Consider the following 13,906-nt stretch of genomic DNA (forward strand, 5'->3'; position numbering starts at 1 on the left):
TCGCCGCCTCTTCATATTCGTCACACATGGGGACGTCCCAAAGCAGTGCAAACATGAGGGGTGGGAAACGCATCCGCGCCGAAAGGCAACGCAGTCTCCACATCAAAGAAAGGAACCTTACCAAAGGAAGGAAACCAGCTGGGCAACAGCAAAAATAAGTGCTCAACAGGAGCAACAACCCAGGAAAAGACAAAAAACCAGGGGATACAAAACTTATCCCAACAGCCAGGAGTCCCCAACAAGGGACCCTAGGGAACAGCCGCACTAAGAACCTTGCGGCCAAAGGAAGCATCCGCCGATGCCTGAACATCTACTTCGTAGAATTTTGTGAAAGTGTGTACGGTCGACCAAGTCGCCGCCTTACACACCTGGGCTACAGAAGCCCCATGACGACAGGCCCAAGACGTACTCAGAGACCTAGTAGAGTGCGCCTTCACAGGCACAGGGGGAACCTTCCCCTGCAAGGCATAGGCCTGTTCAATGGTCTGCCTGATCCATTTGGCAATGGTAGAGGCGGAAGCCGCCATGCCCTTCCGAGGACCCTCTGGAAGAACAAACAAGGAGTCCGTCTTTCGAAAAGACTCAGTCGATTTAAGGTAAACCCTAATCGCCCGAACAACATCCAGAGCATGCAATCTCACCTCCTTTGGATGTTTAGGCTTCGTGCACAACGAAGGCAAAACAATATCCTCGTTAAGATGGAATTCCGAAACTCGTTTCGGCAGAAAAGAAGGATTAGGTCGCAAGACCACCTTATCCAAATGAACAACCAGGTACGGAGACTTGCAGGACAAAGCCGCCAGTTCCGACACTCTGCGAGCCGAAGTGATCGCCACCAAAAAGGCGACCTCTTCGGACAACATAGACAACGAGATCTCCCTGATCTGTTCAAAAGGAGCACGTTGTAACACAGATAGGACTAGATTCAAGTCCCAAGGGGGCAAAGGATCCCTCCTAGGAGGAACCAGATGCCGCACACCCTGAATAAAAGTGCCAACCAAGGAGTTGGAAGCCACGGGACGTTGAAACAGAACGGCCAGCGCAGACACCTGACCCTTTATCATAGCCAGCGCCAAACGCTGATCGACACCCGTCTGAAGGAAAGACAGCACACGGGAAACCGAGTACGTGCGGGGTGAAAACCCCCTGGACTCACACCAGGCAAAATAGGCCTTCCAAGTACGGTAATAAACCTTTCCCGAGGAAGACTTCCTCGCGTTGATCAAGGTATGAACAACCTCTGGAGAGACCCTTCTCCTTCAGGACCTCGGTCTCAACAGCCAGGCCGTCAAAGCCAGCGACTGTAAAGCAGGATGGTAAATCGGTCCTTGAGACAGTAGATCGTCCCGAAGAGGCAGACGCCAGGGGGCGTCGACCGCCAGATTCACGAGGTCTGCGTACCAGGACCGGCGAGGCCAGTCCGGTGCCACAAGAATCACCGTGCTGCGTTCCGAGTGTAACCTGCGAAGGAACCGGGACAGCAACTGAATCAGTGGAAACGCGTACATCAGCCTGTACTGATGCCACGGGGCCACTAACGCGTCCGACGCGTCTGCCCGAGGGTCGCGCGTCCTTGCCACGAACCTCTTCACCTTGTAGTTGAGGCGAGACGCGAACAGGTCCACATCTGGAAGACCCCACTTCGCGCACAACATCTGGAAGACAGCCGGGTGGAGAGACCATTCCCCCTGATCCAGGGTCTGGCGACTCAGATAGTCCGCCTGCCAGTTCTCCACTCCCGGAATGTGAACCGCCGTTATCGCCGGGACATGAGTCTCGGCCCAAGACAGAATGTCGGCCACTTCTCGAGCCGCTCGGGCACTCCTGGTGCCCCCTTGGTGGTTGATGTAGGCCACCGCCGTGGCATTGTCCGTCTGCACCCGAACCGGGCAGCCCTGCAGCCGGACCGTCCAGCGATGAAGACAGAGCCTTATCGCACGCAATTCCAGAATGTTGATCGGGAGGGAAGACTCCCCCTCCGACCAGGTCCCCTGGGCGGACAGAACGCCCAGAACACCACCCCAGCCCGACAGGCTGGCATCCGTGGTGATTATCGTCCACGAGATCGGACGAAACGACTTGCCCCCGGACACCAACGGGGACTGGAGCCACCACAGAAGGTTTTCCCTGGTGCGATGACTCAACGAGATCTGAAGATCCAGAGATTGAGGTCGCCCGTCCCACTTGGACAAGATCTCCGCCTGGAGACCCCGCGTGTGAAACTGCGCGAAAGGAATCGCCTCGAAAGCCGAGACCATCAATCCCAGACATCTCATACACGTCCGCAGAGACGAGTTCGGAACGTCCCTGAGGGACCTGACTTCCTCCTGAAGATTCCTGAGTTTGTCTTCCGGCAGGAAGACCTTCGCCTGCACCGAGTCCAGTATCATTCCCAGATAGGGAAGACGAACCGACGGACTCAGTGTCGACTTTGGAACATTTATCGTCCAACCGAACTCCTGCAGAGTTTGCATCGTGACAGACAGGTCCTTCTCCAGACCCTGACTGGTCGCAGACCGAATCAGAATGTCGTCCAGATACCCCAGGACAGAAATGCCCTGGGCCCTCAATAATGCCAGAACCGGTGCAAGCACCTTGGTGAAGACCCGCGGAGCCGAGGCGAGCCCAAAGGGCAACGCCACGAACTGGTAGTGATCCTCCGCAATGGCAAATCGAAGGTATCTCTGATGACCCTCGAATATGGGGATGTGAAGATACGCATCCTTCAAATCGATGGAGGCCATGAATTCCCCCGGAACCAGGGCAGCCACCACCGAGCGCAGGGATTCCATGCGGAACTTGCGAACCCGCACAGAGCGGTTCAGAGCTTTCAAGTCCAGAATTGGACGAACCTTGCCCTCCTTTCTGGGCACGGTGAACAGATTGGAATAAAACCCCCGAAATCTGTCCCGATGAGGCACCGGAACCACCACTCCCTGAGCCCTCAGGTCCCACACCGCCAGGTGCAGATCCCGCAGGCGCTCTGGAGACAGTTGTAGATTTGAGGGAAAATCTGCTCTCTGGCCGAGAGAGAAACTCTATCTTGTAACCAGATCGAACGATTTCCAGAACCCATCTGTCCCGCACACGGGCCAACCAGGGCTGAAGAAAACCGAGCAAGCGTCCCCCCACCCCAAAACTGGGTGAGGGCGCCCCTTCAGGCCGAACTGTTATGGGCCGCAGGTCCGGATTGGCCGGACTTCTGTTTCCCAGACCAGGGTTTCTTCTGAGAGCCCTGGCCTTTGAACGGTTTGCCCTTGTAGTGCGGCCGAAAGGCACGAAAGGACCCCTGAGGGGGCCGAAAATTTGCATGCTTCTTCCCAGAAGCCCCCTTAGCCTTGGGGAAATGGGGCAAGAGAGTGCTCTTACCCCCGGTGATCCCCTTAATCAACACATCCAGGGACTCCCCAAAAAGGCGAGACCCATCATAAGGCAGATTGGCTAAGGTTTTACGTGAAGATTGGTCCACCGACCAACATTTCAACCAAACCAGGCGGCGAGACAACACCGCCACGCTGTGCACACGTGCAGCCAACGGAATCAGGTCCAGGTCCGCATCACACAGATACATGACACCCTGGTGGATCTGATCCACCATGTCCAGGGTCGCCGCCGAGGCCGAATCGGCCACTAGGACGCGCCTAAGCATCTGCGTCCAACTTGCGATCGCCTGGGCCGCCATGAGAGAAGCAAATAGAGCCTTAAGCATAGAACCCGTAACAGAATAAGTATGACGGGCAAGAGACTCCAGTCTCCTATCCGTGGCATCACGGAAAACAGGGGATCCCTCTGCAGGAATCGCAGTGGCTTTGTTCAAAACCGCAATTGCATGATCCACTGGTGGAGGCACACACCACCGTTCATCAGTGGCAGGGGAGAAAGGATAACGCAGCTTGAATTTACTTGGTACCGCAAAAGGTTTGCGCAGATCGCGCCATTGATCCTTTACAGCGCGCTGAAAATCAGCATTGCAGGGAAAAACCTGCGGCGTCCTGCGTTTTCTCTGCGTCCCATAAGCCGCCAAGGCAGCGGGGGGACACACTTCGTCCTGCAAACGTAGCGTCTGCTTAATGGAAGCAATCAACTCATCCATGATTGCAAGCTCTTCAGGCGAGCCAGGGGGAGAATTATCAACCCCCTCAACCTCAGCCTCTACCTCAGACCCCACTAGATCAAGAGAGGAGCGGGACCCCGATAGGGGGGTCCCTGCCAGAACAGCCCCATCACCTTCACCCTCAGAATCGGAGGACAGAGTAACTCTGGGCCGTTTAGTAGATTGAGCAGCCACCAGCATTTGCACCTGGGCAGCAAGGCCAGCCACAATAGTGGCTAAATCCCCCCCTGGGGGGGAACAGCGGTCCCCTGGCTTTCCACCAATACTGTGGGAAACTTGCCCTCCTGAGAATCCATTGCCCCTGTACGCCAGACAACCAAGGGTTAACTGCCCCCTTTCAGCAAGCGCGGTAAGCGCAGCCCACCGCACACACTCAGGCACAATGAGACCCCCACAGGGAATATACAGACTGAATACAGGCAATGGACAACAGGAATAGAAGGATAAAACCTGAGGAGACCCCGCTGCTGCTGCTGCCTCGACCGGTGTTCCAGGAAAAAGGAAGTGATGCTGCCAGGGCGCTCTATGTAAGCCTATGGAGGCTACAAGAAAATGGCCGCCGTGCATGTAAACCATGCGGCCGGAGCGGGCGCCGGTAAAATGGCGTCGTTTGGCGCCGAAACCGCCGCTCCACAGTGCATAAAAACACACACAAATTCATCCCATTATATGGATACATGTTAGATCGCCGCAGCGATCGCTGTATATGCCCCAACATGCCATTAAAAACATGCCCCACAGCACACAGCTTCCCACACTGCCCAGCCTGACACACACAGTGTCATACAGCTCCCCCCCCCCCTTGCAGCCCACAGCATGCAGCCGAGAGATAGGGAGACAAGCAGTGTGATTTAAAGGCAGGTTACACAGTCCCAGACTGAGACCCCCCCCAGACAGACAGGTCCCCACATAGACACACTTACCTCATATGGCGTGGGGAACCCGCACAGGCGAACAAGCCGCTGCACATGAGGCAGGGAGAGTCGCAATTCAAGACGCACACAATGGCGGTTAAGAAACCGCACAGCGTCCGGTGAGGTAGCCACCTCACCAAACATCCCTGCACCGAACAGGGATGGGTCGTTCACCGTGCCAGGAGCGTTACCTGGCTGAACGCTCGATGGCAGACTGGGAAGCCACTGACCCACGACCTGCGATCAGGGGGATCAGCCCGAGACCCAGTCCGCATGATCCTCTTCGTCCGAAGAACTAACTAATGCTGACAAAAACAACAGCTAAGTAAAGGTAGAGAAAAAACTCAAATAAAATATTAAAAAGAAGAAAGAGTCTGGGACAAAAAGTCCCAGCACAGAGAGAGCCAGCCACTCCCGACAAGCTAGACATTAAAACTGAGATATGGTTGCAGGAAGTAGGAGGGTATTGACTGAGGGGACCACCCCTTGAGGGTGGGATATGTTAAAGCTTTATTGTTAACATATTCTGTTGCCTAGCTACTCCTTCGGAGCAAAGTCTAATACCCCATATGTGACGAATATGAAGAGGCGGCGACTGTCGGAGGACGTAAGAGAAAAATCTGCGCTCCGGCCTATAGAGAAACTCGATCTCATAGCCAGATCGAACGATTTCCTGAACCCACCTGTCCCGAACCCGGGACAGCCATGGCTGAAGGAAACCGAGCAAGCGTCCCCCCACCCCAGAGTCGGGTGAGGGCGCCCCTTCAGGCCGCACTGTTGTGGGCCGCTGAACCGGACTGGCCGGACTTTTGCTACCAGTCCACGGCTTCTTACCAGGAGCCGTCTTAGCCTTGTGGGATTAGGGTAAGAGCGTGCTCTTACCACCCGTGATCCCCCTAATTAACGTATATAGGGACTCACCAAAAAAGGCGAGAACCATCATAGGGCAGATTAGCCAAGGTCTTACGCGAAGATTGGTCCACCGACCAACACTTCAACCAAACCAAAACGGCGAGACAATACCGCCACACCATGTACACGTGCAGCCAACGGAACCATATCCAGGTCCGCATCACACAAATACATGACACCCTAGTGGATTTGATCCACCATATCCAAAGTCGCCTGGATGGCAGAATCAGCCACCAGGACGCGATTAAGCACCTGCGTCCAGCTCGCGACAGCCTGGGCCGCCATAAGTGAAGCAAATAAAGCTTGCAGCATAAAACCCATAATAGAAAAGGCATGACGGGCAAGGGACTCCGTCCGTTTGTCCGTGGCATCCCGGAACACCGGGATATCCTCAGCAGGAATCGCAGTGGGCTTATTCAGAACCGCTATCGCGTGATCCACCGGAGGTGGGACACACCAACGCCCATCAGTAGCGGGCGTAAAAGGATAGCGCAGCTTAAACCTACTTGGTATAGCAAAAGGCTTGCGTATATTACGCCAATGTTCCTTTACAGCGCATTGAAAATCATCAGTGCAGGGAAATACCTGCGATGTTTTGCGTCTTTTCTGCGTCCCATAAGCCGCCAAGGCAGCAGGAGGACAAGGTTCATCCTGTAAACGCAGTGTTTGCTTGATAGAAGCAACCAATTCATCCATGAGTGCAAGCTCTTCAGACGAGCCAGGGGGAGAAATATCAACCCCCTCAACCTCAGCCTCCATTTCTGACCCTACAAGGTCCAGGGAGGCACGGGACCCTGACAAGGAGACCCCAGCAACAGCAGCCCCATCACCAACACCCTCTGAATCAGAGGAAATTGAAAACTCTGGGCCTTTGAGGATTGAGCAGCCATCAGCAATTGCACCCGAGTCGCAAGGCTAGCCACAATCGCAGCCAAATCCCCCCCCCCCCCCCCCGAGGGGGAAAACCGCAGTCCCCTGGCTTCCCACCAATGTGACAGGAAATTTGCTTTCCTGAGAATCCATGCCCCAAAATGAGTAAAATAAAATGGGTGACCGCCCCTTTAAATAAGGCGCTGCGAACGTAGCCCACCACCACACAAGCACACCCACACCAGGGACCCCCACAGGGAGAAGTTATACTCAGGCAAGGATACAGAGAATAGAGGGAAAAAACCTGGAGAGACCGCTGCTGCTGCTGGCCAGATCGGTGCTCCTGTAGAAAAGGAATTGCTGATATTCAGGGCGCTCCATTAAAGCCTATGGGAGGCTACAAGAAAATGGCCGCCATGCATGTGTACCATGCGGCCGGAGTGAGTACAGCCAAAATGGCGCCGTTTGGCGCCGAAACCGCCGCTCCCCCACCTCATGAAGGTGGAATAAAAATACACCACATAGTTATAAAGAACCTGGTGGACCGCCGCAGCGGCGCTGTAATGTGCCCCAAACATGATAGCATCAAGTTCCACAGCACACAGCCGTTCACACACTCAGACTGACACAGAAGTGCAGCACAGCCCCCCTCCTTGCAGCCCACAGCATGCAGTGTGAGAGATAGGGAAACATCAATAGTGTGAACACAGGGCAAGGTAACAGTCCCAGACTGACACCCCCCAGACAGACAGGTCCCCACATGAATACACTTACCTCTTACATGGCGTGGGGGACCCGCACAGGCGAACAAGCCGCTGTACATGAGACAGGGAGAGTGGCATCCAGGACGCAGCAGAAGGTGGGTTGAGAAACCGCACAGCGTCCAGTGAGGTAGCCACCTCACCCTAGCATCCCTGCACGGAACAGGGATGGGTCGTTCAGAAAACTCAGGAGCGGTACCTGACTGAACGCTCGATGGCGGGCTGAGAAGCCACTGACCCACAACCTGCGACCAGGGGAGTCAGCCCGAGACGCAGCCCGCATTATCCTCTTCATCCGAAGATCTAACTATTGCTGGTAAAAATAACAGCTAAATAAAGAAAGAGAAAAAACTCAAATAAAATCAAAAAAGAGAGAAGGCTGAGACAAAATGCCCCAGCATAGAGACATCCAGCTACTCCTGACAAGCTAGACATTGAAACTGAAGCAGGAAACAGGAGGGTATAGACTGAGGGGACCACCCCCTGGGGTGGGGATATGTTAAAAGCTTTAATATTGACATATTCTGTTGCCTAGCTACTCCTACGGAGCAAAGTCTAATACCCCATTGTGACGAATATGAAGATGGCGGCGACTGTCGGAGGACGTAAGAGAAATACCCTTCTTTATGGTCTGGTAGGGTACCTAGTGTCTTTGGAGATTTTACAACCTCCAGTTTGTAGAGGTGCATTAGCGCTACCTGATCTTCATACATATTACTGCTTTACAATTGATGTGCACTGGCAAATGTTTCCACCTTTGAATGAGGCAACAGTGGTAGAAGCTACCTCCTATTAAACTCTTTACATTTTTTTTTTTTTTTTGAAGGAGAGGTTGCCACTTTTGAGAGTATGACAAGACTACAAATTATCTATAAGGATTTTTACCATATCCTATAAACATTTCAGATCTACCTGTAATGCCTTTCACTAAATACTCCTCTGTGGCACATTTCCAACTTGGGTAAATTTCTCAGATTGGAGGGCCGTAGATGGGCCATATTTTGGTATTTATAAGTGCATCATCTATAGGAGGATGGAGAATTTAAAGGCTGAGTGGGGTGGACCCCGTTCATAGCATTTTCATTATGTCCAACTCCACATGCTGCAATGATGCAATATGGTCAGCAAGGGGTGACCTTCTCGAATACTAAACAAAAAAAAAAAAAAAAAAAAACCTGGTCAATGTAGATATCCAAATATATAGGATGACGTATGAGGCTAGAGGTTGCCTGAATAATATTTACAAACATATGGTCCAGATGGGTCGATTAGGAGGACATCGTGGCTAAGAAGGAGAAGAGAAGAGAGAAAGAATAGAAAAAAAAAAAAAAAAAAAAAAACACACAACAAGAGAATTCACATCAGACTTGAAACCCACTGGGTAGGGATTCCAAAAACTGTCACATCTGTTGACGTGAAAACTCTACATTTCGTTAGTCTGGTTTCTGCATTACTACTTTGTTGCCATCTGCTGGCTAAACATGGGACTGCACTACATAAAGATTAAATCCAAATACAGATTCCTCGTCCTGTAATTTTATTTAGGCTGGGTTCACACTTCAACAGATGCGGCTGACAGCAGTGATCCAGTACATCCCTGTTCTCCATTTCAGGCCCAAATTTTTGCCTGAATTCGGACCTGAAACGGCACCAAATATGCATAGGACCCCTGTGCAATCCTCTCAGCAGCCGTCCCAGATATGTGTGAACCGGCTCCATTGAGAGCCAGTCACAATCTCCTGCCATGCAAATTGGATGTGGGGAAACAGGCATCCAATTTGCTTAAGTGTGATCCTAGCCTTAATGTAACTCTGTGCTTTAGTTATACAAGGCATAGCAACAGGTACACTATTGCCAGCCTCACCACCTGATTATACTTGCCCTTTTTTATACTTGCCCTTTTTTTCTCCTACTGCCTTTTAACCCACAGGGGAGAGAAGAAAAAAAAATGTACACAGGGATGGCGATTATCTCCCTCATACTTTAACGTACAGGGCATTTTTGTTTGTTTCCATCAGCTGAACATAGTATTGGGACAAAGTGAAGAGGGTGGGGGGACAATACTTTTTAAAATTAACCTTTTTTCTGGAAAAAGCAGCTTTCAGGAATATAGCGTCACTTTATGCGTCCCTACTGCAGTCTCCTCATTCAAAACTGTCTGCGACAGACACAGCACCCACACTGCCCATGCAATGTCAAGATTTACTGTATATCCTAGTTGAACTCATGTCAGCAAGAGATACAAAATATGGAAAATACTTCACAAGCTGCAATGGCCGTGTAACAGAATTAAAAAAAAAAAAATTCAAACACAAGAGAACTCAAGAAGAAGTTATAATGAAAAAAAATAGCTGTAGGACAATTTTACACATCAATCTATGTTGTCCGTACATCTGCAATCCTGACTGTAGTCTTGGTATGGGCAAACCATGTAGCTTATGTGAACATAAAAATTGTTACTAAATAATAGTTACAATCTATGTATCACCTTATGCTTTGAGAGTTTTTAGGCATAAGAAAAAGAAAAAAAAGAAAAAGAAGAAAATAAAAAGAAGCTCCATTCTAGTTTCCGTTAGATACTGCTATTCCTATAGTCAATAAGGCTTTTCCTAATGCACATAAAATAAACTGACAAAAATGCACTGTATGGAAGACCTGCTAATAAGGTCATGGCTAAATCCATGAAACTGGCATCTCTTGTTAAGATGCAAAGATCCAATACTGCCCCATGACCAGAGGGGGAAGCTCCAAGATCATGTGGACAAAACAGAAATCCAGTGCAAAGAGCACTGTGCAGCAAGTACAAGGGGCTATTTATTTTATTTCTTTTACATATGTAAATGCACACACAAACCTGGTGAAGGAGAGAGCATGTAGTGTGGTAGACTGGTAGCTGATGTGACCACAAAATCTGAGGCTCAGGTGTGCTGGGGAAGCACACAGTCAGGCAGGATGGAACACATGATGCAGCCCTGGGGTAGCTCCGCCAACTCTGTTCCCAAGGAGGAAAAGCTGCCACTGTCTACACACGCCGGTGGTGCAGAGATGCTGGCACACCTACATTCCTGGGGAAATTCCCCTTTCAACAGTCCCCTTCACCATGTTTGAGAGGTTTAATTAAAAAATAGTCATAATTGCTGCACTATGATCTTTTTGCGCTGGATTTCCCAGTCTTTGTCATTAAGACAAATGCTGACCACACAGTGACCTGTTAGTCACAAATACTACACAGATGAAGACAACCTTGCGCCAGCGTTTTTAAATACTTTCCCAGTGCTAACAGAAAATGTTGGTGGGAAGTTTTACTGTAGTGCATCCGTTTGGTCATTTTGATAAAATAATCGAAACTGTTGTGTACTTGGTCAATGAACCTAATGTACAAAGCTAACACAGATAAGACAGGGCCGTAAGAATGGCAGGTAGGACATTTTAGAGTCTTTGCTGACAGTTTTTAGACATTCACTGAAATATGTGTCCTGCCTCACCTGCTTCTCTCCAGAGCCATCATCCACCATGCCATGCTGTGCCGCCATGGCAGAGGACTCATGCAGAGAGCCAACATCAAAGGGAACTTTCTCGATCTTGGCAATTTGGTTGGGGATGTAGGCAATGCCCATCCCTTCCGTGGTGTCCTTGTCTCGCCAATTCTTGAAAAATTGTTTGAAGAGTGGAGTTTCTCCAGACTCTGGAAGAACTTGTACCTGCAGAGACAGCAAGAGCTAATGAAACGATAGGCACAGCACATCACATCCTTCCAAGGTGGTCAGTGCGTTAATCTGAACAACAATTCTACAGTAAACTGTAACCTGCAGCACCATCTTGTGGATATACTTGAGTGCCGGGACAAGGATCAGAACAAACCTAGTATTATACACAATTTGAGAAGCACTTTAGAACATATAGGAAGATGGTACACTTACAAAACAATGCAAGAGGTTAGGAGGGCCCTGCTCATGACATCCTACTGTCACTTTAGAGACAAACATATTAGTTGTGTCCCGAAGTCTGCATGTTACCTGAATACATGCAGAAATTCTGGATCTAGTATCAGATGCCCGATTTTACCCACTTTACGTTCTCTGAGCTGGAGACAGTTGTGCCCCCTTACCTGTGTCTGTTTGGGATATCCCATTTTGGAGATAAATTCTGTGGCAGTCTTCAAGGCCATCTTCCTCTCCTCCAAGTTGGCATTCTTACCTGAGAGCAACGTGGACAGACAAGTATTAGACAACATGCAGGATGAGATGAAGCACTCTAGATGGCTGAAGATTATATTGTACAAAATCAAATATGTGCCATTTACTAAAGGAAATCCAGAGTTTAGAGGACATTGATTCACTAAACAATCCAATCTGTCATGCAGAGTCATAGCTCTAACCAAGTTAAATCTAGTAGATGCAGTCTAAAAATCCCAGTACACACCACTAGTTTTTTTTGTTCAACCAAGCAAGGCTGAGTGAAAAAACCTGGCAGCTCAGGAGGGTCCACTGTACTAACAATCCAATGTTGGTGCAGCGATCTCCCCTGCTAGTCTATTGTGTTCTGACAAGGGGACGGCTCCCCGCCAGAACACTCTGGTCAGTGCTTTCAGCCATTGACAGAGTGCTGATCGGGAGCTGGTCAGATGCTGGTTTTCCAGCATGCTCTTTCGACCGCACCGGCTGCCATACGCATGGGCAGTTTTTATTGAACTGGCTAATGTCGTCTGATTTAGTAGGTATTTTTAAGCCTAGTACACAGGTCGAATGTCAAAGAACTATACCACATTACCTACAAAAGAACCCATGTTCTAAGCACTTTACTGGCCTGACCAATAAAGTGCAGAACTACAATCCCCCAATGGGGAAATGCAGTCCCCACTGAGGAAATCTCCAATTTTTTTACATCAAATGCAGCAACACCCAACAATGACTTGTATACTACCACTTTATACTCAAGAAACTAAAAATGAACTTGCAAACTACACAAAAACACATGGTGCAGACTTTCTGCCATCACTAGGTTTCTACCATTTCTGCAGAAGTGGTAATACTACAATACACCTACAGTACCTTAAAAGTATTCATACCCCTTGAAATTGTCCATTTTGTCATGTTACAACCAAAAACTTACCGTGTATTTTATTGGGATTTTAGGTGATAGACCCAACACAAAGTGGCACATAAAATTGTGAAAAGGAAAAGGATACAATTTTTTACAAATCAATATCTGAAAAGTATGGCGTGCATTTGTATTCAGCCCCCTTTACTCCGATACCCCCAACTAAATTTGAGTGGAACCAATTGCCTTCAGAAGTCACCTAATCAGTAAATAGAGTCCATCTGTGTGTAATTTAATCTCAGTATTAATACAGTTCAGATGGCAGAATCCAACAGGACAACTATTAGTCCTGCACTCCACAAATCTGGCTTTATGGAAGAGTGGCAAGAAGAAAGCCATAGAAATCCCATTTGCAGTTTGCAAGAAGCCATGTGGGGGGATACAGAAAACATGTGGAAGAAAGTGCTCTGGTCAGATGAGACCAAAACTGAACTTTTTGGCCTAAAAGCAAAATGCTATGTGTGGCCAGAAACTAACACTGCACATCACCCTAAACACACCATTCCCACCGTGAAACATTGTGGTGGCAGCTTTTCTTCAGCAAGGACAGGGAGCTGGTCAGAAATGATGGGAAGATAGATGCAGCCAAATACAGGGCATCTACCCACTAGGAATATTTGGTGGATGGCCCATTTTCCCAATTTTTGGATTCATGGAGCACTTTATATGTTCAAGCACTTTGATTGTTTCGAACTATACAAAGAATTTTCTATTAATTAGAGATATATATCTGTATTTTTATATGTATATGCACTTTATATCACTTGTATGAACTCTTTCGGATTTTTTACACTTATTTATTTCACCTAAAGTCTATAGATTATACGTTTTTATGAATCAAATTAAAAATTTATTTGTATCGCGCTATGGGAACTGTACAATAGGCACACATACTTTTATCATACAATCTTGGATTAAAAAAATGTTAGTGTCTGTAAAAGACTTGACTGGGGCAAAGGTTCACCCTAAACATCCAGCCAGAGCTACAATGGATTAGTTAGGATCAAAGCATATTAATGTGTTAGAATGGCCCAGTCAAAGTCCAGACCCAAGTCCAAATGCGAATCTGCGGCAAGACTTGAAAATTGCTGTTCACACATGCTCTACATCCAATCTGACAGAGCTTGAGCTATTTTGCAAAGAAAAATGGGCAAAAGTTTCACTCTAGATGAGCAAAGCTGGTAGAGACATACCCAAAAAGACTTGCAGCTGTAATTGCAGCGTAAGGTGGTTCT

The 13,906-nt window shown here is 48.9% G+C and overlaps 1 protein-coding gene across 1 annotated transcript in view; it reads right to left on the bottom strand.

Annotated features, from left to right (window-relative positions):
- GSN (gelsolin) overlaps positions 1-13,906 on the bottom strand; it is a 128,201-nt gene that overhangs the window by 46,571 nt on the left and 67,724 nt on the right. Inside the window, exons 8-9 of the mRNA XM_082263160.1 lie at positions 11,680-11,768; positions 11,057-11,272 (exon numbers count right to left, since the gene is read on the bottom strand). Coding sequence (XP_082119286.1) covers positions 11,057-11,272; positions 11,680-11,768 — 305 coding nt within the window. The remainder of the gene's footprint in view (positions 1-11,056; positions 11,273-11,679; positions 11,769-13,906) is intronic.

The sequence above is a fragment of the Pelophylax lessonae genome, assembly GCF_965119305.1.
Source record: "Pelophylax lessonae genome assembly, chromosome: 7".
NCBI lineage: Eukaryota > Metazoa > Chordata > Amphibia > Anura > Ranidae > Pelophylax > Pelophylax lessonae.